At 48.6% G+C, this 26,691-nt stretch overlaps 1 protein-coding gene across 4 annotated transcripts in view; it reads right to left on the bottom strand.

The window, feature by feature from the left end:
* Positions 1-26,691, bottom strand: part of HSPA12A (heat shock protein family A (Hsp70) member 12A) — a 181,691-nt gene that overhangs the window by 17,106 nt on the left and 137,894 nt on the right. For all 4 annotated transcript variants that reach the window (XM_037743969.1, XM_017543784.2, XM_017543785.2 and 1 more), the window contains 5 exons: positions 20,154-20,239; positions 18,428-18,555; positions 14,933-15,119; positions 12,636-12,740; positions 6,375-6,491 (listed from right to left, as the gene is read on the bottom strand). In XM_037743969.1, coding sequence (XP_037599897.1) covers positions 6,375-6,491; positions 12,636-12,740; positions 14,933-15,119; positions 18,428-18,555; positions 20,154-20,239 — 623 coding nt within the window. The remainder of the gene's footprint in view (positions 1-6,374; positions 6,492-12,635; positions 12,741-14,932; positions 15,120-18,427; positions 18,556-20,153; positions 20,240-26,691) is intronic.

Below are 26,691 nucleotides of genomic sequence, written 5' to 3'. Positions count from 1 at the left end.
CCTGCCAGGTGGGACTTGCAGCAGTGAGGCCCCCACAGGGCCAGTGAAAGCAAGGTGGGCCAGGGATAGGAGGGGAGGAAGAGCAGCATAAGCTCTGCCCCTTGTCTCTCCCCCACACTGTAAGCTCCACCCCATCCTTCTTCCTACACCATAAGCCCCACCCCTCATCCTCTTCCCACACCATAAGCCCTACCCCATCCCTCTTCCCATACCATAAGCTCTGCCCCCTCATCCTACTTCCCACACCATAAGCCCTACCCCATCCTTCTTCTCACACCATAATCCCTACCCCCATCCCTCTTCCCACACCATAAGCGCCACCCCTCATCCTTCTTCCCACACCATAAGCCCTACTCCATTCCTCTTCCCACACTGTAAGCTCCACCCCATCCCTCTTCCCACACCATAAGCCCCACCCCCATCCCTCCTCCCACACCATAAGCCCTACTCCCAACCCTCTTCCCACACCATAAGCCCCACCCCCATCCCTCCTCCCACACCATAAGCCCTACTCCCAACCCTCTTCCCACACCACAAGCTCAGCCCCCTCATCCTTCATCGTACACCATAAGCTCCACCCCTTATCCTTCTTCCCACACCATATGCTCCACGCCTCATCCCTCTTCCCACACCATAAGCTCTGCCCCCTTCTCTCTACCCACAATACCCCTGAAATTCTGCGCAGGAACTCTGACTTAGATGGAAAATCTTTACATGGAAAATCAGATCCAACGGTCCAGAGGGGTGAAGAGCCCCGAGTAAAATTCTACAACTCGAGGGCATCTGAGTGTGCCTGGTGTGCAACTGACAATTCAAAAGAACTGTCCCCTGCCCAGGACACTCTCACATCCTGAAGACACTCAGGCTGCCCCAAGTGTGCCAAAAACAGCTTGGGCTGGCGCCCTCAGGGGAGGCCTTTCATCTGTCCCTCTCCAGCTGGGCTGGCCTCAGCTCCACAGCAAAAGCTTTGGCTCATTTCCATAGGGGTTCCCCACTGTACCCGGAAGAGGATGCAGGTGGGAAGCAAAGGTGAAGAGGACCCCATTCCCGATTGAAGGAAAAGGTAAGGTCACGGGCTGTGTCTGGGAGGCCCAGGACAAAGTAACCACACTCCTTTGCTTGAACCAGCTCCTGTCCTGTGAGTGGCCATGTCCCACCCGCAAACTCCCATGGAGGCCCCAGAAGAGAGCTGAGAAGGAGAGGTGAGAGGAGGCAGCAGATTCTGCACAAATTCAACCTCCCAGGAGTCCCAGAGCTGCTATGGACTTTGAGAAAAGGAAGGAATGCTAAAGCATCACCCAGGCTCTCAAAAACTCAGCTATCTTTCTCTCTGGGCAGGAAGACCCAACGCCTGGAAATGCAAGCTTTGTTTCTACATTAACACGCAGCCACCCTCAACAGAAGCCCTCCACCTGGCAGCCCTCAGGAAACCTATGGGTCTGTTTGCCTGGGATCAGGCCAGGGTCACCTGCAGCAGAAGAACACTCTCTCTATCTTTATAATTCTGCCATTGGAGAAGGTACCTCATGGTTACTACTCCCATGAGAGTGCTCCCTCCACTGGGGCCCCTGCCAAGCACGTAACATATTTGTTTCCTGTCCTAGACACCAAGCTTGTCCAACCCATGGCCCACAGGCCACATGTGGCCCAGGACAACTTTGGATGCAGCCCAATACACATTTGTAAACTTTCTTAAAACATTATGTTTTGTGATTTTTTTTTAGCTCATCAGCTATCATTAGTGTTAGTGTATTCTATGTGTGACCTGAGACAATTCTTCTTCCAGTGTGGCCCAGGAAAGCCAACGGATTGGACTCCCCTGTTATTAATGGTGCCGACATGTGTAGCCTCTCCTGCAAGATGGTGGGTTTTCCAAGGGCAACGCTCAATTCTTCTTGCCCCAAAGCACACAGTAGGTGTTCAGGAGGTAGCTGCTGAGCGAATAGATCCACCAGCTCTCCAGGCAGCCTTTTTTCTGCAGTTTCCTGGTCCTCATCCCTGCATTCCACAGCCTTGACCTGGGGATTCTACACACAGAAAGTATCTGAACCAAGAGCATGCTACTCCATTTAACTCCTCCAAGAATTTGGGGCAGAAGGAGCACCACTGTAGTAGCTTTTTAAAGCCTTCCTCTGTGATCACGAGTTTCACTCAGGAGAAGCAGGTGAGAAAACCACACTCCAGGGAAACTGAGGAGGTGAGGAAGTGGTGTTTATACCAGCTCTGCTCCTCCACCCTGCAATCAGCCAGGAGAATCCGCCAAGGGCCTGTGTCCACAGCTGAGAAGAAATGGCCAGATCAGTTAAGTGCTCTGCTGGGCTGTGGTCAGGCTACAAAAGAGGCTCCAGCTGCACCAGTTCAGGGTGTTAGGCAGTTTTGCTTTTCCCGATGATTATTTTTCACTGCAGCTTGTTCCAAAGGGAGGCAGAAGAAGCTATGTCTCCATGTTAGATGAGATCATCATACATATGGGAGCAGCATTTATTTAACAGGTTTCCAGAGCCTACTAGAGTTACACATTTTAGGCAAAATGCCCTTAGAAATAAACTGGACTATTTCCTATCCACAATCTCCTCAGCTTCAGAACAGTCTTCCGGGTCTACGTCTTTTCTAAAGGCCTCAGAAGAGGGATCAGCTGTTCTTTCTGTTACCATGTTTTCGCTGAATGCTCTTAAAGGGTGTAAAGATGGCTTGGGCCTATGAATTACAAAAGCTAACGGTTTAACCCATCTTTTAAACAAACACTCTACACGAGGTGAGTTTCTGGAGTTTCACCAAGGAAACTGCATCTGTGCACTCTCTCTGTAGCCCTCACGGGCAGTGAGCCTGCCCCAGCAGAGGCCCCAGGACTCCAGACCTGCTCCTCATAACACTGTCTTGCTTCCAGGCTGCTTTCTCCTCCATCTGGCAGGTGGGAGGTTCAAGTTCAGCCTCCACCACTGTGCCACAAACATGTGATCAGGAGGCCTAGAAGGAGGGGCTCCATTTTTCCCATGCAAGCAGAGTAGACGTGACCAGTTCTCCAACTGTCCTACTGGAGTACCCACTTCTACCTCAGCCTTCCAGCTCTCCTGCCTGAAGTCGGGGGCATGGGATGGGATGCACTGTGGGAAGAAGGGTTGGTGGGCAGCCACCACCTCGTAGAAGGAGACAGATGTCCACCTGATATGATACCTTTCACATGCATGGATGCCTGGTGAGCACTGACAGAAGCTGCTAGGCTGAGAACTATGTTCTGTGCCCAGACACTGTATTAGTCAGGGTTCTCCAGAGAAATAAAGCCAGTAGGGCATAGAGTCAGACAGAAGAAAGAAAAAGAAGAAAGAAAGAGAGAGAGAGAGAGAGAGAGAGAGAGAGAGAGAGAGAGAGAGAGAAAAGAAAGAAAGATGATAGATAGGCACACAGACAATTATAAGGATTTGGCTTATGCAGTTATAGAGGCGAACAAGTCCCAAGATCTGCAGCCAGCAAGCTGGAGACCCAGGAGAACCCACCGTATAGGCTGGCAGGCTCGGGACCCAGGAACAGTCAGTGTTTAAGTCTGAGCCTAATGGCAGGGGAAAAAAAAAGTCTCAGCTCAAAGGCAGTCATGCAGGAGGAACTCCCCCTTACTCAGGGTAGGGTCAGCCTTTTGCTGTATTCAGGCCTTCAACTGATTAGATGAGGCCCACCTGCCTTAACAAGGGCCATCTGCTTTGTTCAGTTTATTGATTTAAATATTGAACTTTATCACAGGAACACTCAGAATAATGACTGACTAAATATCTGGGCATCCTATGGCCTAGTCAAGTTGACATATAAAATTAATCATCATAGGTCCACATCTTTCTTAGTCTGTATACTACTGGGGGATGGAGAGATAGTAGAGAGGTGTTAATTTTGGCCACAGAGTTGCAAGTTTCACTTCCACTTTGTCCTAAGACTCTCCAGAAGGCAGGCTGAACAGACTGCAGCAATGTCTGCAAAGCAACTGTGCCCCCAGTACACCCCTCTCCCTAACCCAAAAGTATGAAAGGCTTCAGTGAACCATTTGGCTGTGAGCGACCCAAGAGCAGGGCCCCTGCCTTGGTTGGGGATAGAATCCAGTGCCTACCACAGTCCTGACACAGAGACCTCCGGTATAGCTTTGTTTAACGAATAAATAAATGCACGAACAAAAAAACAACTGAATGATCGCTGCCACCTTTAAATCCACTCAGCGGCTGTCAAGGGAACACAAGTGTCAAATCAAAGCTGCAAAGGGTTGGCTGGGTGCGGTGGCTCACGCCTGTAATCCTAGCACTTTGGGAGGCCAAGGCGGGCAGATCACCTGAGGTCAGGAGTTCAAGACCAGCCTAGTCAATATGGCGAAACCCTGTCTCTAGTAAAAATACAAAAATTAGAGGGCATGGTGGCACACGCCTGTAGTCCCAGCTACTCAGGAGCCTGAGGAAGGAGAATCACTTGAACTTGGGAGGTGGAGGTTGCAGTAAGCAGAGATCATGCCACTGCATTCCAGCCTGTGCGATAGGTGTAAGATGGATGGAAGGAAGGAAGGAAGGACGGACAGACGGCAAAAGGTCAAAAATGAAGATGCAAAACACTGTACCGAAGTCAGCCCACATCGAGGAAACAGTCCCTGTCTGTGGCATGTCTCTGGACTTCTGAAAGCAAATTCCTCAGATCCATAAACATGGAGGTCACATCTGTCCTCACCCAGGAGCTGCAGGCCCTTTTCTCTCTGAGGTGCCCATTTGATTCCACCAAACCCCCAGGGACTCAGTGCCCTCCCCTGTGACTCCCCAGTGTGAAGGCCCCACGCCTCTTGCCCCACCTCTTGCCCCACCTCTTGGAAGAGCTGGCCCAGGGCTCAAACTCCCTGACAAATTTACCAGCCACTGTACCTCTCTCTCTTTTATTTTTTTTTTTTTCAGGCTATAAATAAGAATTGACCTTTTTATGGGTCACACATTTGTTGCTGAACTCTTCCTGTGGGCTGGGAAATGAGTCAAAACCATGAATCTTGAATATTCTTCCTGGGAAAAACTCAGAACGCCCAGGGCGTCTCCACAGACAGCTGTGTCCCAATGCCCCATCTCTGGCCACTGCCGGAAGGTGGACACTATGAAGCCTGTGCTCCATGATGCCCGGGGCTTCTGTGAACAGCAAAACTGCATTTTTTTCTTCCCTTTTTAGAGAGCTTGCCTCTTTCTGGAGCTTCCACCCTCTTTCTTCATCCCTATAAAAACAGATCTATTTTTGGCAGGTGCATACACTGAGCCAGATTCTCACGCTGCAAGGCGGCAGGGGAATGCAGGGGAAGCAGCCTGGGGAAGGGGAGAGAGTGCGGGAAGGGACACCTTGCCCTGGACTGCATGCAAGTTGAACTCCGTAAGCTACTTAATGACACTGAGGTTCCCATGGCCGTTGAACTATGCTGGGGCTCAGAGTTGACACTTCAGGTGTTTTGTAAAAGAAAGGCTCACAAACAACATCAGAGGTATGTCTCCTGGGAGAGGTGCGCAGGATGCCTCCTGAGAGGCATCCATGACCCTGGTAACTTGCCACAAACCAGCCTTAGCTGAAGACTCAGAAAACTGACTGTCAACACGCAGAGAGCTGAGCCAGGCCCCAGGCATGGGTGTTCATACACCCAGGGGTATAAGTGCAAAAGGAGCCAGCTCTGTCCTGGGAACATAACAACAGCATGGCCCGCCATTCCTGCCTCCAAGCCAGATCCTCAAGCTGTAGCCACCCCCAGTGCCCACAGGAATGAGCTGGCCACTGACACTGGAGCATATGTCTCCCTGGCCAACAAGTGCCTGTGCCTGGTATGCCCCTTGGCCATACCACTGCCCTCTGCAGGGGCCTGCCACCCTCCCCCCACCCCCACCGAGTGAAGTGTGCAGGGAACAATCACATTTCCTTTCTTTCCCTGCAACAGACATGCAGTTTTCAGCCTTCACACCAAGCTGAAATGTCTGGTTCGTGGCCAATGGCCTTGGCTTGCTTTCTTACTCAAATATTCTTGTTTCCCAAGCCTTTTCCTTAAGGTTCTCACTTCATTTCACCCACAAAGTGTCTCTAAACCACCGCTTTGAAATCCTACCCCTGGAGACTCTGCAGCAGAAACATGACCTGGAAATGTAGAAAGCCAGGAAAGAAACCGAGCCCAGCTCTTGTTGTGGGACAGACCCCCACTGCTCCCCAAGGAGGAAGCTGAGGAATGCGAAGGCTCCTTGTCTCCCAGCCACCACCCTGCCTAGGGGAGCCTCCTTGCTGCCTCCCATGGAGGCCAGTGAATGTGGGAGGTACCTGGACGGGGCTACAGTCACCACCCTAGGCATACTGGGTCCTCCTCCTCTGGCTCCCACCCACCCTGACCCCACCCTCACCTGGTAGGCGGCTTGTCTCATGAACTGTTTGGCAGGCTGCTTCCAGATGGCAGGCACCGTGATGACCCATCTGACATCAGAGTTCTCGAACTCCGAACCCGCCTGGTCACTCAGCTCCTGGAGCCAAGGGAAAGAAATGCAACGGGTCAAGTGGCAGCTGGTCCCCGGGTCAGCCTCCTGTGGGTTCACTGAATCCAGGCTTCCCGCAACAAGCTCTTCAGGAGCCGTTCCAGGGCCCCCTGAACTTACCAGCATCAGAGAGGAAAGATCTGTTTTCCGAATATTCAGCAAGCAGGGAGCTCTAGCCCCTTTCCGTCACTGAATGAGACTGGGCTGGAGAGTGGAGACTCAGAGGAAATCCCTGTGGCCATGTCCTAGTCATGTGACTTTGGACAAGTGACAACCTCTCAGGCCTCAGTTTCCATATCTGTGCGGTGGGGATAATAATGCCTAGCTCCCAAGATTGTTGAGAGGATTGACAATTTAGGAAGAGCTGTATTTACTGAGCACTTACCACATGGTCTCCTACCTTATTAAGCTCTTTGCATACACTGTCTCTATTCATCCAGTCAAGAATCCTGTTAGGAAGGGATTCTCCTGTGCCCCTTTCCTACAGATAGGAATACTGAGACTTGGATATGCTCAGTATCTTTTTTTTTTTTTTTTCTCTGAGACGGAGTCTTGCTCTGTCACCTAGGCTAGAGTGCAGTGGCAATCTTGGCTCACTGCAACCTCCGCCTCTTGGGTTCAGGAAATTCTCCTGCCACTGCCTCCTGCCCGGATGATTTTTTGTATTTTTAGTAGAGACAGGGTTTCACCATGTCAGCCAGGATGGTCTCAATCTCCTGACCTTGTGATCTGCCTGTCTTGGACTCCCAAAGTGCTGGGATTATAGATGTGAGCCATCACATCTGGCCGCAGTACCTTTTTGACCACTGTACAGCTAGAAAGTAGCAGAGCCAAAATTTAGACCCAGAGCCTAGTCTATCTAGATGCAGAGAAGATCTGAGTCGTTACACGTGGTCCTGTAGCTGAACAGTACCTGGCCCACAGTGATGCTTACCAGCTGGTGGCAACTGTCGTAACTGGCATCTACCTTATGCAAGGCCAGCATATCAGGGGAGTTTTCCCAGCAGGAAGGGATGGCTATGAATGACATGACCTTACCAAGAACCATGTAGCCCTTAACTTTTGGTTATGGTTAAACCACATCACTGAGGCCCATGTTGATAAATGGGCTGGGCAGACGCATCAGAGGTTTCCACTTGGTTCACGGAGACAAAATATGTTGCTGGAAAACTTCTTAGACTCAGTATTTCCATCTGCTCAATGGAGATCATGAAACTAACCCACAGCATTACTGGCAAGATTCAATGAAAACACGTAAGGAATGTCTGGCCCAAAGACCTCTGACAAATGCTAGTTCTTTCCTTCCTTTGTCTTCCCATTGCCACGTTCACCAGACGAATCTGTAATCAAGCCTAAACACGCACCAAGTCCCTTCTGTGTCTAAATCAGCTCTGACACAAGAAAGATTAATAGACTGGTAAAAAAAACAAACAAACAAAATTCCTGACAGTGTCTCATTTTTCCTATTGTTTCAAATCGTTATCTTGGGTCTGGCCCATCCTCTCTCTCTCTGAACTAACTTCCTCTTTGATCAGTAAGTGATTTTCTTTTTGCCTTTACTTTTTCTAAAAATTTTTAATAAAAATGTTTCATGGTAAAAATATACACACCATAAAATTCATTGTCTTAACCATTTTTAAGCGCACAGTTCAGTAGTGTTAAGTACATTCAGTAAACTATTTTAAAACATGTTTCTAAAAACGTCTCTGCTTTGGACCAACACAAAGCAGCCGTTTTGTTTTTTGTTTTTTTATCATCATCATGTTTCGTTTCCTTGCAGCTTGGGCTTGAAAAACAGGTGAGAGGTATGATGTGTGTCAGGAAGATTCTAAGCACAGTGCCCATTACCAGGCAGATTTTAAACTCTTTAAAAGGAAAAGGGGTCAAAGTACACAAGATCAGCTTCCTTGAGCTGTCTGGAGAGTTTAGAGGAGCGGTCAGTTCCCCAGCAGGTAGGGAACAGCTTGGAAGGGAAAGGCGCCAGCATTAATTAATTTATTATCTCATGTGTGAAGCACAGTCATGGGCTTTCCTTCATGACCCACTGGGATGCTTCATTTCGGTGACACTTAGACATTCCGCTTGAGTAGATATCCTGCCTTCGCTCGTTCTGGCCAAGCCATAGCCCTCTCCCTCCAACTCCAGCCAGGCCCTGGCAAGTCGAGTTCCTCCTATCCATCAAATAGCTTTTTCTCCTGTAATTTATTCAAGGTGTGTTCCCTGCCAAGAGGAGCTACCTTTAAAAGGAAGGTGCAGGAGGCTGAGGCAGGAGAATTGCCTGAACCCAGGAGGCGGAGGTTGCGGTGAGCCGAGATCGTGCCATTGCACTCCAGTCTGGGCAANGCCATTGCACTCCAGTCTGGGCAACAACAGCAAAACTCCGTCTCAAAAAAAAAAAAAAAAAGGAAGGTGCCAGCAGGTTCCCTGGAGCCTCTCTGGCTGAGCTGAGGTGTTCACAACCAACCAACCACATCACCACTTGACCTTCTGGAACCGTTCCCTCCACCTCCTCCCTCCCCTTCTGAGATGGGCTGCTCACTCCTTTCCTGCTGGCAAACTCGAAAGGCACCAACACCCTGGGCTTTCTGAGTCCGAAATTTCTACCCCCTGCCCCACCCTGACCCCTATGGCTCCCCCTCCTAACTCAGGAGCCCCTGTGTACTCTGTGCTCTCTGCTCCTTCGCCTGCCTCAGAGCCCACAGACACGCCCTCATGTGGCATTCCAGGCCACCAGGTGCTGAGCCGGTCCCTCTGCAACCTTTGCTCTTTGGGCAGATGGGGGTCCACCTCATTGCGCCCCTCCCCTTCTGCTTTGTGCCCCCTGGAACAAGGGGGCTGCCCCCTTCTCTAGTTCCAAGCGGACTTCAGGACGCTTGTCTCTGACTGTGGTCACCTTCCCGCACATGACCCAGTTCCCCCCCTCCCCCTCCCATGCCTCTTCCCTCCACCCATCTTGCTTCTAGCCTCTCCCCATCTGTTCCCTTGTCCTCTTGCTGGTGGAATATTGTTTGCCCAGAACCCACTCCTTCCCAGCCCTGAGACCCTTTCTTCTTGGTTGTCAGGATCCTCCTTCTTGCTCCCTGAATGACCCCATGGCTTTCAGTCTCAGAACCTCCCTCTCTCCTGCCAACAAACCTGCAGAATCTGAGTCAGCTCCCTCCACATTACTGACTTCCACCCTGCAGGCTCTTCAGATTACTGGGGTCTCTCACTCTATGCTGTGTTCTGAATGTGTCCCCCAAAACTCATGTGTTGGAAATGTACCCCCCAGTGCAACTGTGTTGGGTGGGAGGTGGGGCCTAATGGGAGGTGTGTATGTCATGAGAGCTCCGGTCTCAGGAATGAAATTTTGCTGCTATAAAAAGGGCTTGCAGCCAGGTGCAACGGCTCACGCCTGTAATCCCAGCACTTTGGGAGGCCAAGGTGGGTGGATCATGAAGTCAGGAGTTCGAGACTAGCCCGGCCAACATAGTGAAATCCCGTATCTACTAAAAATACAAAAATTGGCCGGGCGTGGTGGTGCCTGCCTGTAGTCCCAGCTACTCGGGAGGCTGAAGCAGGAGAATCGCTTGAACCAGGGAGGCAGAGGTTGTGGTGAGCCGAGATTGCGCCATTGCACTCCAGCCTGGTGACAAAGCGAGATGTCGTCTCAAAAAAAAAGTGGGGAGCTTGCAGGAGTGAACTCTTTCTCTTCTGCCATGTAAGGAAAAGCTGTTCCTCCCCCACATCCCCCCAGCAACGAGATGCTGCATTCAGGGCTCCATCTTGGAAGCAGAGACTGGGCCCTCACCAGACACCAAATGAACCAGCATCTTGATCTTGGACTTCCCAGCCTCCAGACTGTGAGAAATAAATTTCTGTTTTTCATAAATTACCCAGTTGGTGATATTCTGTCACAGTGACACAAAATAGACTAAGATACTTGATATGGTTTGGCGTATCCCCACCCAAACCTCTCCTTGAATTGTAATCATCCCCAGACGCCAAGGGCAGGGCCAGGTGAAGATGACTGAATCGTAAGAGCGGTTTCTCCTGTACTGTTCTTGTGGTAGTGACTAAGTCTCAGGTGATCTGATGGTTTTATCAAGGGGAGTTCCGCTGCACAAGCTCTCTTGCCTGCTGCCATGTAAGACATCCCTTTGTTCTTTCTTCGTCTTCTGCCACGATTGTGAGGCCTCCCCAGCCATGTGGAACAGTAAGTCCATCAAACCTCTGCCTTTATAAATTACCCAATCTAGGGTATGTCTTATTAGCAGCATGAGAACAGACTAATACAACGCTCTGCTACTATCCTGGTGCCCATGTCACTCATTCCCCCACTAGAAATCCTCTGATGGCTTCCCACTAACCAAGAAGAGGTTCCCTGGCTTGGCTTCCTCGGCTGTGTACCGTCTTGTCCTGAGCTCACGGAGTCCTGGCTTTATCCCACAGCCTTACCCTCCCTCTTGTCGGCTGCTTTCTTCCTTCTGAGCTGAGCCTGGGCCACTCCACCAGCTCGAAATACCCACCCTTCCAGTTGCTGCCTGTGAACCAATCCCACGCTGCCCTGAATCCACCTCTGACAGGAAGCCTTCCACAATGTTCCCCACTGGACAGAATCTCTGCCTCACCCAGCACCCACAGTTACCCCCTCACGACTCTGACCCCAAGCACACATTCCTGAGTTGATTTCTCACTGCCATAACTTGTACAGGAGTACACAAGACTGGGTTGATTTCTACATTCCCATAACATAGGATTTTGCACATAAAAGGCACTAAAAAAAAACAGGTACTTGAATAGATGAAAGTAATACCAAGTTCTCACTTCCTCTTTGTCTCCCTCTGACCCTATTTCTAGAATTCACTAAATTTCCTTTAGTGATCACACAATACCAAATGCTTCTGAAGTTCCCAAATCTTTTTGGATAAAGCTGAATACATCAGGGCTGTTTAATCATCTGATCCCCACCCACTGGTTCTCATGCCTGTGGGAGGAGACAGGGAGAGGACAGCCATATTCCACTTCAAAATCAGATCTTTTTGGAATTTCAGGCCATCATGACCACAGACCTTTGTGGGGGTGATCCAAGTGGGCTCACACTATTAGCCTCTTCCTTGGGATCTGCAGGGATAGAGGAAGAGAGGGAGGAGGAGGAGAAACAGCAGCCGCCATGTACCCAGTGCTGACTTTAGACCAAGCTTCAAGGGAGGCACTGCATGTCCAATCCCATTTTCTATCAAATAGCCTAGGAGGTACAGTTATTCACCCCGCTCTCCAGTTAGGAAAGTGGACCTTGGAAGGATGAAGTACCTTGCCCCAAATGGCACAGCTGCTAAGTATGTTTCCTGCCTCTCTTTTTCTTTTACTGTGACAAAATTTCCATACCACAAAATTCACACTTTTAAAGTATAGAATTCAGTGCGTTTTAGTGTATTCACAAGGTTGTGCAGCCAACCCTGCTACCTAATTTCATCACCCACCAAAGAAACCCATACTCTTTAGCAGTCGCTCATACTCCCACTCCCCGCAGCCCCCAGCAGAAAAAGCCTCTGCTTTCTGTCTCTGTGAAGGTGCCTGCTCTGGACATTTCATACAGATGGAACCACACGATATGTGCCTGTTTGTATCTGGCTTCTTTTACTTCACATGGTGTTTTCAAGGTTCCTCCATGTGGTAGGATATAACAGTAGTTCAGCCCTCGTTCTGGCTGTAAATAACATTCATTGTAAGACAGCTCACATTTGGTTTCTCCATTCATCAGTGGATGGCCATGTGGATTGTTTCCAATTTTTGTCATTATGAATAGTGTTGCTAGGCACATTCATGTATACATGTGTAGGTGTGGACATTTGCTTTCCATTCTCTTAGGTATCTACCCAGGAATGGAACTGCTGGGTCCTATGGTAACTCTGTGCTTTGCTTCTTTAGGAATTGCCAAACTGTTTTCCAAAGAGGCTGCACCATTTTACATTCCCACCAGCAGTGTGTGAGGGTCCATCCTGCCGTGTGGACTCCAAAGCCTAAAGCCCACACTTTCCCTCGAGGCTGTGCCCCCTACCCTGGCCAGCAGGTGCAGCAGCCCGAGACATGGAGCTGGCATGGGTGCTATCGCCTAGCACACAGCCAGCTGGCCTCAACTATCCATCCTACCTTCAGTGCCTGCTCCTTAAAGTATTGCAGGGCATAAGCAAAGATTTCAAGGGCTTTGACTTTCTTGCCATTTGCCGCTGTCAGGTCTGTATCCATGGTGAGGTCCTGGTAAGAGGAAGAGGAACAACAGCAAGATGATGACAAAGGAGCAACATGTCTTCTGGCTTTGGGGACTGCTCCAAGGGGATCTAGAGGATCCTGGTGAGCCACGTTTGTGTTTCCCCATGTTTAAAGAGGCAGACTAGGATGGTGTGGCCCCCAAAATGGGGCCTGGCAGCAGTGTCCCCTTACTGGGTAGGAGGCTCTGGCTGTCCCATCCAGGCCCACCTTCACTGCTCTCTCCTTCTCTCCCTCTCTCTCCTGGATCCTCTGGGAGCAGAGGTTTCAGGGGCAACGGTAGAAGTCAGGAAGAAAGAAGAGGCAGCAGGTGCCACTCCCCATGCAATTTCCATTCTATTTCCACATTCAAACAGACGCGGTCATGCTCAGGATTCCCCCCGATGGAGGCCTAATTGTACCAACCCACTGCCATGCATGATGCTAAACAGATGAAGCTTTCATTCCCCAACCAAGTCACCAAAATAGAAGAGCTCCTATTTTAAGGCTTGCCCTGTCTAATCTGCCAGGAATCCAGCATCGCTGCCTTCCTTTCTCCACCAAAAGTGAAAGCAGCTGCTAAGTGTGGTCCTAAAAAGAGGATGCTCTGCAGACCCCAGATGCTGGTAGATGGAGATCACTAAAAAATGATGAGAAAAGTCCCCATGGGGTAGGGATGGGCAGTGAGTGAGAGCAAAAATCAGGAGAAAGCCCCCGGGTCTCCTGAACCAACAAGCTCATTACTGCCAAGAAAAAAAAGAAAGCACTGGGGCCTCCAGATTGATCCAGGCTGGGTAATTATGCTTTGCCTTGGGAGTGAGACTAGGCATTGAATTACTAAGCCAGCCACGTGGAGCCGTCTGTGGCATCCTGACCTATCTACACTTGCTCACTCCTCCCAGCCAGCTGCCTTCTGCTCCTGGTGCCCAGCAAAGATACATCAGCTTTGGGGCAGCAGCTCCCAGGCTCAGGAAGGTGGCCAAGTGCCAGGAAGCCATGGCTCTGAATTGAAAAAAACCCTGTGCCTCCTTCCACCTGCCATCCTGCTACTCAGCGTTGAATCCCACCAGGCAAAATAGGAACAGTTCATTTCTAGCAGAACTCGGTCTGCGCCATAGAAAGACAACCATGTCGATGAGCACAGAGCCTTGGAAGGCAGGGTGCTGGCTGCTGAGTTTCCCATTTATGTTCGTTTTGTCATCTACAAGTGCTCAGCAGACAAATGCAAGCAATTAGAATAGAAGCTTGCACTTGACTAGAACTTAATCTGTACCAGGCATGGCTCTAAGAGCTTTATGTATTTTGATTCCTTTAATCCCTATGATATCCCCATGAGGAAGGCATAGCCATTGTCCCCATTTTACAGAGAAGACAAAACAAGGCAGGGAGAGGTTAAGTAACTTGGATTACGTTTCTCCAAGGTACCAGTGGCCAGATTGAAACCCAGGCCATCTGGCCCCAGAGTCCATTTTCTTAATCATGATAGTCATCCTGCCTTTCTGAGCACTGAGAGTTAAGGAAACTTCATGGAATAAAATGCTTGAATCAAAAAAGTTCTACCCTACACCCTATCCTTTTCTACAAAGCTTCGGAGTGGCAGGGGGTGCCTATTTAATGCAGGTGTCTTAGGGTACACTGGCTTGCTGGGAGCCGAGGCCACCACTCTGGGAGCTGGACCTCTAATTATTGGGCACTTGATATCCTGAGCTCCCCCTCCCCCACATAGAGAGCCGGATGTACCAGTTGTTACTGGTTTTTACATCCAAACTGGTTAGTTAAGAGCTACTGCCCTGAGCTCCCCATGTGCCCCTAGCCCCCAAGCGGCTCCTTCATGATTTGCTGATCTCTCCATAATCCAGAAACTAAAGGGGGAACTGCTATCACAGAAGGAGGCCCCCAGCACCCCACTCCCCTGGTATAACCAGGGTCTACTCCAATATGTCCATTTTCAAGATAAATGAAAGGTTAAATATTCAGAATATCTCCCTGCCCACATGCACTTTGGAAAGCATTGCATATTCCACAAAGGTGATGTATGCTCCAGGATGTGTATAAAATCAAGGTAAATGGACATTGATTTCTGCTTGGGAGAGACGGGAGGACCCCTTGGGTTGGAAGGACAGCCCTCCCCCACACCAAGGCTGGAGGAACCGTGGCTCTCCATTGCCAGGCACTTGGGGCCCCGGGAGAGGCTCGCTCACCCCAGTGGTGTGCAGCTTCATCTTGAACTTCTCCAGGTACAGCCATTGCTTGGCCTCATTGGGATCCAGGTCATGGTAAAAGTCCCTGGCGGCATACCCAAAGCTGTGGAACTTCCTCTCGGGAGTCAGCAAGATGGTGGTCGGAGTCTTCTGATTGGACACACCAGGGTCTCCTCCCTCCCATCGCCTGCCACCAAGGGAAGCAGAAGTTATGGGGCCTTCTTTCCAAATCCAGTTCAGGCTTGAACACCTACTATATGCATGAGTGTCAGTGATGTATGTGCCCAGACGCACTCTGGCTCTGCTGGATGAGCAGCTACTAGAGACACAACTTCAGTTAAAAAGAAGACAAATTGGCCAAATGCAAAATTTCTGCTCAATAGCAAGCTCTGCCTTGATCCTTTCATTCCATGTTTACTGGGCATCTACTCTAAGCATCTACCTGTGTGCCAGGTGCTGGCAGAAAACTTTTATGTCTGTGCTTGCAAATAACTCACAATCTGCCAGGCAATGTATTTTTAATTTGCAAGCACTCAATAGCAGATATACTGCTAGGTTGAATCCTCTTTGAAACCAAACAAGGTAGGCACAATAAATGCATAAGGACCTGACTTATGAGTTGCAAATGAGGGGCCCAGGGAAACAGCCTGAGGTGCCAGCTGGTGGGGCAGAGGAAAGAACACAGGATTCAGGGGAGAACTGAAGAAAAGACAGACAACTGGATCTCAAAGGAGGGAAGGACACTCCAGCTGCTCAGAGGTGGGCCAGTGGAGGCATTCGTGGGGAACGTGAAGTGACGGTGTTGGCTGGAGAGAGCATGTAGGTGGTAAGAGTGACTGTGAAAATGGGAAGAGTGAGAAATGCGATTGGGAAAGTGGCTGGAATAGGCTGAGGAGAACCCTGGGGACCTAGAAATTTACTCTGTGAGTAACGGGAAGCCACTAAAGGTCTTAGACCAGGGGCATGACAGAATCAGAGCTGCTGTTCATAAGGGCAAACTGGGCTAAACGGAGGGGAAGGGAAGCCAAGAAGCTCAGACCTATAATGGAGCAGAAGTGAAAGAACCATGGAAACAGAGATCTTAGCACTTTGGGAAGCTGAGGTGGGAGGATCACAGTGAGCTATGATGGCATCACTGCACTCCAGCCTGGGCCACACAGCAAGATCCCATCTCTAAAAAGAAATGAGAGAGAGAGAGAGGCTGCAGCGAGAGAAAGGGAAGAGGCAAGGGGAAGACAGGAAATTCAATGCATCTGCTCACCTTTGGGGCCACTACAGAGAAGCCAGGGCCACAAACAGGCCAAGCTGTTCCCTTCCCAGCCTGCCGCTGGCCATGTGACCCCATGCACAGCCCATGCAGCCTAAGGTGGCGACGCAGTGCAGGAAGGGAAATGAGCTGCTTTCCTCACCCACTGGGGAGGTGGCCACACTCCCAGCTGAGCCTGGATCTGCTCCCAACCCCGCATCATTAAGCGTCAGTAGGACCATCTTGGTCCAGGTGGAGCTCTGGCCTCCACCAAGATTTGCTGCTCAGAGGGGTCTGGAATCATCCCTGGCCAATTTCCCTGTCAAGCTCCATCAGGATGCTGCTCCTACCCCTGGAGCCAAAGTCCCTGAGGTGACAGCACTGAGACACAGGGATGGTCCTGATGCCAGGCAGCTGCTCCACACCCTGCCCTTCACAAACAGAATTGTCATTAATATTAACAGTGACGATGTCAGTAGAAAATGACTCCATGAGCTTTGGCCTTCAAATTTTTATTCCTTCATTGCTACTTAAGACAAAAAAAGTTAACTTTCTCGCTTACAATTTGTCGTGTTAGCATGAAATAAAATTCAAAAAATAAAATCTACTGAAATAAAATTCAGGTAGAACCAACCAACCTCCCTCCAAAATCTCTACCATGACTAAGACACCACCTCTAGAGGCCCTGAACTATGGGCGTGGTTCATAAGTCCCCCTCACAAGCAAGTTCAAAGTTATTTCCACTCCTTCTTTTCTGTTTTCACTGCCTGACTATTCTGTGCAAATTACATTTCTTAGAACAACTACATAGAAGCTGATAAACATTGATTCTGGCCTTTAATGGTGTATTCTTTTCCATTGGGATTTTTCATCTTGGGGGTCAGTGACGGCAGCACAGACCCTCACAGCATCTGTCTGGCTAACTGGAGAGAGAATCCTGGTGGCAACTGAACACCAAGGGCAATGCTGTCATCAGAGCTTGCTATAGAACAGGCTTTTCATCATTTCCTGATGACATGACACCCAAGGGTCTCTGTACCCACTTAGGACAATAGCTTCAGGCTGAGCCACATCTGATTTTCAAGAGGAAAGATGAGACTTAAAGCAAGATTGGAGGAGGGGAGTCATTTTTATTATGACTTGTGTTTTACACAACCCTTTATAAAAAATCCTAAAATACAAACATGAGCTGGGTGTGGTTGTATGCATCTGTAGTCCCAGCCACTTGGGAGGCTGAGGCAGGAGGATCGCTTGAGCCCAGGAGTTTGAGGCTGCAGTGAGCCATGATCACGCTACTGCATTCAAGCCTGGCAAAAGAGCAAGAACTTGTCTCTCAAAAAAATAATAGCAACAACAAAACTAAAAAATTCTTACTCTAGGAGCAGTGCCAAATTCCACAATTACTCAGTTGAAGAAATTGCAAAGCCAATTACAATGTATCTTCAGAGTCATCCCTTGGAATTGAAAAATTGGGGTGATAAATCCTGGGCTTCCAAAGATTTGAGGGGCCACACCCTACACACAGGTCATGGGTCAAGTCTGGGATCCCATGGATGGGTGGCGCTGGGGGCCTGCTGGCTGCTCGGTGTGTGGGGACAGGAAGGGGGCACCCAGCGCAGACTACATCCCACGAGGCCTAGGGCAACTTTGCCTATGGGGCCAGTTGGCTGAGAGTCACCCCATGCTACTTTCTCTTCAACAGGTGCTTTCTGCCTCTGGCTACCAACACCCCCGGACTTCTCTTCACTTGAAAGGACCAGCACCTTCCCTGCTCTCATTTCACCACACGCTAAGCACTTGACAGATACTGTCATTTCATTTGCATGTACACCTTGGGAGGCAGGTATTGTCAGGATCCCCATTTCACAGACGAGGAAGCTGAGGTTTAGCAGGTTCAGCTACGGCCTAAAGTCATACAGTAAGTGGCCAAGCTGGCACCTGGATCCTTCCATCACAGACCCTCTACAGGTCTATGCCTCTCTCCCAGGCCAGGCCTTAAACATACTGCCCAGGCCCCTCCCCAGACCACCTAAATCAGAATTAAATCAATGTCTTTACAAACCAGGAGCCTAGAGCCCAGAGATCAGAAATGACTTGTCCCCAGCGGCATAGTGAGCTTGGGCTGTGCTGAACCAGGATCCAGGGCCCTCTGAAGTGCCGGTCACTGGCTCATTGCCTAAGCCTGCCCGGAGTCTCCACAGGTACAGTGGCTGGCAAAGCCACGTGGCCCTCCCGCCCACAACACTCACCTCATCACATGGATGCATTCCGGCTCCTTGGTGAAGCTGTAGGCATAGCCACTGGATGTGGTCCCAAAGTCAATGGCCACCACCACGAGAAACGACTGCTGTTCTGAGACATTGGAGTCAGTGTCGTTCTGCAGATATACAGTGAGGCATAGGGGTGTGGGGGGGTGGGCCTGGCTTTCAGGAAGGCACCCTGGAGGGGGTTTACCTTGCCTAGCTGTGCACCCCCTGCAGACAGAAGGACATTCCATATTCCAGCTCAAGTCTACCACCTGGAGAGCCCTGGGGAGAGGGCAGGCCCCTGACTGAGTGGCTTGGGGAGAAATGGGGGCACCCCCGAGTGGAGGGCCAGGCTGACTGGATGAAAGCGAGCTGCCTACAGCTTGCCCACTCATCTCTATCGACTGTGCGAGCACACGGCTAGTTACAGAAATTCCACCATCAGGACTGGTTGCCCGGTAGTTCCTGAGCAGATACAATCTTCTCCCAACCCCTGCTGCCTTCCACAAGGCCCTGTGCAGACCTCTGGTCACTGCCAGGAGCATCTTGCCAGCTGTACCCTCTGTACACCCAGGTGACTGCTCCATCTGTACTGGTGTTTCATGCACGTAAGCAGGGCGGGGCATCCAGGACCCCGCCCAATCCCACCACGCCAGGCACATGACCTGCTGTGACTGTCAGGGTCCAGGGCCTTGCCTCATCTAAGTCACTTGGTCAGGCCATTTCAGATTCCAATCCTTTCTCTTTTTTTTAAAGCAGTTTAGACTTTTTTTTTTTTTTAACTCGCACAGAACTCCAAATTATAAAACAAACAAACGTTGGAGGGGAGGGGTGAGAATGCTACCCGCCTGGCCTCTCCTCAGACTGCTCCCCTCCCCTACAGCCCTGAAACTCCTACAGGACACCTTCGGGGTACAAAGCTTGAAAACCACAGAACCTGGCCCGAGGGGACCAACCCTCCCAGTTTGCCCAGGACTGAAGGAGTCCCCAGGGTGCAGGACTTGCAGTGTAAAAGCCAGACAGTTCCAGGAAACCAGGACAGGCTGGCCCCCCTACCTAGGGGTGACTCCGCAGTTCTCAGGTCTTCTTTGTGCATCTGCTCAGCTCACACAAAGCTGCCCTGTCTTCCGGGCACTCACTTGGGTTGGCTGTCTGCACAACTACATGCACGCCCCTCTGAACGGCTGCCCCCCAACATCCATCTTTCTTCATACAGGGCAGGGTGGGAGCAACAGCCCCACTCAATGCATATGAAGTCCTGCTCAGTGTTGCTCTACTGGGCAAGCTGTTGCAGAAACAATTATACAGCCAGGGGCTTTTGGACACTGCAGACAACTGCAGTGGACAGAGCTAATGTATTCACTGATTTACCAGACAGAGTCAGTGGCTTCCTTTCAAGAGGGTGTCTCACAGGCTCTGATCCTGAATCTTTAAAGGGCTGCTACCATCTCACCTGCTTCTGTGATCCACTGGCCCCTGCTCCAGAAGCACTAGCCACAGAAGGCCTTCTCAGGCCCAGAATGGGGAAGGGGCTTAGCAGAGCTCCTGTGGTCAGGACCAGGTCAATTTAATTTCCAACCAGTGAATATGAGGGACTGTCCAGCGGCCTGAACTGTGAGATCAGACCCAGAATGCAAAGGAAGTCAGTACGCACATGTGCACATGTGCACATATGCACGTGCGCACACACACACACACACACACACACACACACACACACATTTCTTACCACAATATGGGAGGGGGACAGAGGTGTTATTCCTGTGTCCCCAAGACTCCGGGCTGGAGATGAATATGCAGATGTGGGAGCCGTTTCTGAAAGGAAAAACAAAGGCCCCTCCTTAGAAGTGGCATGGGCTGACCCAGAGAGAAGAAATGAGGGCTGCATGTTCTTGCTCCTCCAGTCACTGTGGCCTCTGCAAAGCTGGCTCATGAAATGGGCAAGGCTCAGCCCCAGCCAGAAAGGCAGGGGCATCTGTTCCACCACCCCCTTGCATTTGGTATTTACAACCTGACCAAATCAGCTGCCTCTTTCCTCCTAGTCACCACCGGGCCTCTCTCTCTGTGCCACTCAACCCAACTTAGTCAGAGATGCTGCTCTGTCCCCGAAAGCCCCAGCCCCTGGTTGTATTGTCTGTGGAGCCAGAGGCTAGGCTCCAAGCTGGACTAGCAGGACCTATAGTCACCTGGAGTTATGTCAAATTTTCATGTGCATTTTCTTGGAAGAGTGTCTGCAGCCCTCAGGTTCCCAAAGGGGTGTGGGTACCTCCCTCAGGGATAAATAACCCCTATCCTAGGAACGTGGGATGTGACACCGCTTTAGAGAGAACATGACTGCCTAGCAGATGCACTAGTTCCTCACCCCTGCCAGCGCATGTGAATTCATCTCTCTTCGGTGATACTGAAGGTTTGGGACTTCTTCAATCATAAAAACCACAGCAAAAAGGCAGAGATCAGCATTTCTAACCCCTGCAGATGGGGCCCAACGGCCATGAGGTCAAACAGGGGAAGGGCCAGCGGCTAAGCAGCAGGAGCACCATTTTGTCTGTTGCCCTATGCTTACCAACATTCAGGCCTAGCACTGTTCTGAAGTCTTCCCAGAGCCCAGTGGCTGTGCCCCAGGAATGGGCTCCCCAGGAGAAAACACACTCTCCCCGGCAGGCCTTGGAATGTGTCACAGTGCTCTGCCTGCCTGCTGCCTAGAGCTGGTAGAGCACAGAGAAGCTGGGCGAGGATTTTGTGCTCCCACTGCAGAGACAAAGGCCAGACGCTAGGTACCTGCAACCACCCAGTGTCATCCACGGTGCTCTGCGCATGCTGCTCCATTTAGTACATACATACTGAAACCTGCTAGGAAGAAATGGGTGATTTTCCAAGGCAATATCTGTGGTCAAGGAAACCAGAGGTTTGAGGGGTCTGAGAAAAGCCCGTCTACTTTTAGGGGAGCAGGTGGAGTGGTTCCATCTGCCTCTTCTGCTAAATCACTTTGGGTTAATCCCAGGCTCTTGCTGATTTCTTTTTCTACTTGATGAGAACTCAAGCAGCCTCATTACAGTGGGTACCAAATGGGCTGTGGAATGAAATGAATCATGCAGGAGTGAATGTGAAGCCTCAAATCTGCACAGCCACCTCCCACTCTCTGCAAGCTCACATCCTCTCTCCTCCTGATGAGGCTCAATTCCTATCTTGGGGAGAGAGAGGGACAGTCCAGTAATTACAGAGGCAAAATCCAACTTGCTGGTTAAAGGACTTGAATAGATACTTCTCCAAAGAAAACATATAAAAGATATAACAAGTACATGAAAAGATGTTCAACATCATTAGTCTGTAGAGAAATGTAAATCAAAACCACAGTGAGATATGGTTTCACACTGACTAGGATGGCTATAGTTTTTTAAGAAAGGAAAATAACAAGTGTGTCAAGGATGTGAAGAAATTGGAATCCTCACACATTGTTAGTGGGAATGTAAAATGGGACAACCACTGTGGAAAAGAGCTTGGCAGTTCCTAAAAAAGTCAAGTATAGAATTACCATATGACCAGTAATTCCGCTCCTAGGTATCTACCCAAAAAACTGAAAACAGGGACTCAAGGAGATACTTATATGCAAATGTTCATGCAGCATTATTCACAATAACAGAAAGGTAGAAACACTTCAAGGGTCCAACAACAGATGAGGGGATAGGCTGGGCACGGTGGCTCACACCTATAATCCCAGCACTTTGGGAGGCCAAGATGGGCAGATCACTTGAAGTCAGGAGTTCAAGACCAGCCTGGCCAACATGGTGAAACTCCATCTCTACTTAAACATACAAAAATTAGCCAAGTGTGGTGACATGTGCCTGTAGTCCCAACTACTTGCAAGGCTGAGGCAGAAGAATCACTTGAACCCAGGAGACAGTGGTGGCAGTGAGCCAAGATTGTACCACTGCACTCCAGCCTGATGACAGAGCAAGACTCCATCTCAAAAATAATAAATAAAATAAAATAAAACAGATGAAGGGATAAACAAATGTTGTATATCCATACAATGTAATAGTATTTCATTGTAAAAAGGAAGGACATTCTTATACATGCTACAACATGGGTGAACCTGGAAAATATGCTAAGTAAAATATGTGGATGCAAAAGGACAAATGTTGTATCATTCCCCTTGTATGAAATCTCTAGAAGAGGTAAGTTCATAGAGACAGAAAGTAGATTACAGTTGATAGGGGTGGGAGGGAGGGAGAAATGGAGAGTTCTTGCTTAATGAGAACAGAATTTCTCTTTGGGGTAATGAAAAGTTTTGGAAATAAACAGTAGTGATGGTTGTACAACATTGTGAATGTAATTCATGCCACCAAATCATACACTTAAAATGGTTTAAGTGCAACTTTTATGTTATATATACTTTTTAAAAAACTTTATTAAAAAGTTTAAATCAACTTGCCCATCTGGGAGGGGAAGCTATTTCTGATTTCTATTAGCACCCACGACTAACAGAATTGCTATTAGCGGTGGGTGCTAATTGCTCTTGAGAAGAGAATAGAGAAGTCAGCTCATTTCCTAGACCAGCCTGTGGAACTCCACCATCTTTGCTAATCTCCCAGCACAAGGGAACCCCTTCCTTGAATGCAGGGGGATCTCTGCCTCCCCACTAGGGAGCCCAGCCAGATAGTCCTTCCACCTGTTGGTGAGAGATCCTCCCTGCCCACAGCCCTTGGGCAGCCTGCAGAGAAATGTCATCAGCACCAGGAGCCACCCTCTCCACCTGCTACCTGGAAGGCCTGCAGCCATGTGTCCACATTTGCACAGACGGTCCTGAAAGAAACCAAATGTCTAATTGCCCAGAAAATCTGATGTTGGCAATTAGCAAACAAGCTATTATCTGCAGACAAACTATCCACCCGCTGTTGCTTGGTTCTAATTATCCCATCACTCAACCCTTTTCAGAGCCCTGGGCCATCTCACTGATTTGCAAAATAGCCAAGGTTGGGCCACAGATGGAACACACGTCTTGGGTCCCCAGGGGACTCTAGGATACTTTGAGGGCAAGAATCAAGGATTTTCGGTTCTCCTGTACCTCCCCCCAACCCCACTGCAACTGGGCCAATATTAAACAAATCATTTGACTTGCTGATCACTCAGCCAGGCCTAGAAGCAACTGAACCACATGGACTTTTTCCATCAGAAATTAAAATTCAGATACATTATGCAATGATTTAAAACTGATCTGCATAGAAGGTATGGAGGAGTAACATTTCCATAGATATCTGCACATGGTGTATACCCACATCTGTATATCTCTATAATCCAAATCAAAGATAATTCACCAGAAAATGTCCATTAATATAGTACAGGAATATACACAGCCAGCTAATATTTCTCTGCTTCACTACTTAGGATGTCAAAGTGGTGCTCAAAAATTCTCAGGAAAAAAAAAATGGCAAAGGTTATCTCACCCCCTTAGGAAGATGGGAAGTTTATTCTGATGTGTCCCAACAAGGCTTGAGATCTTGCATTCAGTAGGTAAATGATTAGAAATAAAATACAAAGAGTTGACAGAATATTACCTATTAATCTATGGATATCTGACAGATATAAGCTAACGAACAACAGGAAGGAACTGATATATGGAATGCCTAAACATACCAAGTGTAGGCCGTGTGTACTGGCTATCAATTATACAGAGGCCATTATCCACAGTAAGAAACTACAAATGCCATTAAGTGTGGCCCTGCCTCCGCTGCTTCTATAAAGCTAATACAACAACATCTCCCTTGGAACTACTTTCACCCAGAGGATATTCCAGTTCAGCACCCACAGGTTGACCTGGACACACTAGGAAGAGAAGAGGAAGGCTAAGTCAATGCCTCGACGCAAATAGAGTTTCTTAAAGTCAAGGCTTAGAAGAAAGAAAGGAAGCTGAAGAAAAGAAAATCCAGACCCTTCTGTGGAGGGAGAGAAGGAAGACTGCTAAAAGACATGTTAAAGAATATGCTGTATCAGGGAATTGATCAAGGACAGAGCTAAAGGTGCTAGTTTTAAGAAATACCTACTGCAGCATTCCAAGTAGATTAAATAAAGACCCACTCAAAGCATCTTCCACTTCAAACACTAAGTTACCCTAAAATCCCGTAACTCAGAGAGATTCGACAATTTCACATCAAGGAATCAGAAAAACACTGACCCTTTCAAGAGTGCAAACTACTCATCACAAAACTTTGGTTAAGCGGAGAAGGAAGAGACCCTGGAGCTTTCCGGGGAACACACAAAAATTAATCATCATGTTTCCTTTGCTATTAGTTATGGATAATTTAACATCACTTCAGTCTTGTAGAACTAGCGTGCAGACTATCTTTTTTAGTTTAGTGAATGGAAAAACAAGATGACAAGAGTGGTTATAGATTCACTTATAAACCCGGAACACCCCCCCAACACATTAAATAATTTCTGCCAAAAAGAGGGGTATATAAAGAAAGGAAAATATTTTTGCAGCAACGTAAAGGACAAATAAATGAAAGTATTAAATCTTGGCCAACAAGTCTCCTGCCTCAGGATTTCTTACAAACCCAAACCAGATAATTAAGGAAGAACTAGTTTCATTTGTTAGGTTAATCCTCATCCCTTGTCTTAGTGGTATAAGAATTAAAATGCAGGCTTCATCTGGATTTCTACTTGTAAAATGCAATACATACAAAATTCAGAAACATTTTTATGTGTTCCCAGCTCTAATGACTTTAATTAAAGTAGATGTTCTTAAAATAAAAAATAGTCTTGATAAGAGAAACTTAAGGAGAGCCATAATTCATGAACTTGCTTGCTGTTCTCCCTGCCAGAGACATTAGTCAGCAAATGGCCGTGAGCAGAATTGCAGACTTTCTGAGACACATAAAATCAATTCTGCTCCATAAATACAAGATGTTTAAAGATGAAGACAGAACCATAGGGCTGACTTTATTCTACAACGTTCCAGGCTCTGAGGAAATGTGACAGGTGGTCCCAACAATAGTGACACGCTCGTTTCTCCAAAGAGTCCTTCTTGTTAGCTTTCAGACTTATGTATCTATCAAATACATGCCCAATTTCAAAAGGAGTTTTAAGGTCTGGTCCTTATGATTTAAAAGAATAATATATATATATATATATATATTTCCATTTCTTTCTCCCTGCTGGCTGTGCTGGCTGTGAGATAACAGGCCTTTGCTGACGATTGCCTAAAATCAGACCATTTGAAAAAAAGCTCTCTCTCTCTTTCTCTCCTTATATCCCTGCCTGCAGTGTCATCTTTGAAAATTGATCAGCTCAAGGTCATATGTAGGTTACTGGCCAATATCTTTTCAGAAGGAAAATAAAAAATCTTTTATTACCCTATAACAGGCTTCATGGCTAGCTGAACTAATGCATTATTACCGTAAGCTGAACTTCCATTTCAGTAAATAATTTATGGGCTTTTTTTTAATCACCATGGTGGATGTCCAGAGTAAATGGAAATTTTATTGGCATGAACCAGGAGACCCTCTCACTACAAAGAACACTGAGTGTAAAATAACCACTCCACAAATGCTAATAATTATGGAAATGAGCATTTACCATGGTAGAGACGGTAGTAGCAAGCCCAGGCCAAGATGACAGCAGCACCAGGCCCATCCGGACACGGGGTAGCATCTTCTTGTTACCCCTTCTACCTCTCTGAATAGTCTAGGAGATGAGATGCCCCAGGGAGAGTGAGATAGGGCAGCTGGGTCTTCCCAGAGACAGGAAAATCCCTGAGTCCCTGCAATCCCAGACTGTCAGTGGGGGTGGTTCACAGTCTCTCTCCTAATAGCAGGTTGATGCACTGGTTCATGGGCCTCCAACTGTGTCTCTACATGTCCAGGCAATTGCTGGGAGAGGGGAAGACATACTTGCTTGACCAACAGTTTTACTACTAATTTTCATGAATTACACTCAGAAACCTTGCAGCCCTGTGCTCCAGGATCCAGCATTTGGAGAGGCTCCACCAGATCACCCTACACATGGTACTAAGATGTTTCTGTCCACCTGGCTTCTTGCCCATGAACTCTGCTTGTTGGGGAAGGGCCGTGTGTTACTTCATGTCTAATTCCTTAGCTCCTGACATGTCACAAGCACTCAGACAATGTTGGATGGATGGATGGATGGATGGATGGGTGGATGGATGGATGGGTGAGTGGATGGATGGTGGATAGGTGGGTGGGTGGATGGATGGGTGGATGGTGGATGGATGGATGGATGGATGGGTGGATGGGTGGGTTGGTGGGTGG

This window comes from Cebus imitator, unplaced genomic scaffold (genome assembly GCF_001604975.1).
Source record: "Cebus imitator isolate Cc_AM_T3 unplaced genomic scaffold, Cebus_imitator-1.0 Scaffold161, whole genome shotgun sequence".
Taxonomy (NCBI): domain Eukaryota; kingdom Metazoa; phylum Chordata; class Mammalia; order Primates; family Cebidae; genus Cebus; species Cebus imitator.
Note: the sequence above shows the minus strand (reverse complement) of the source record. Positions and strands in the feature narration are given on the sequence as shown.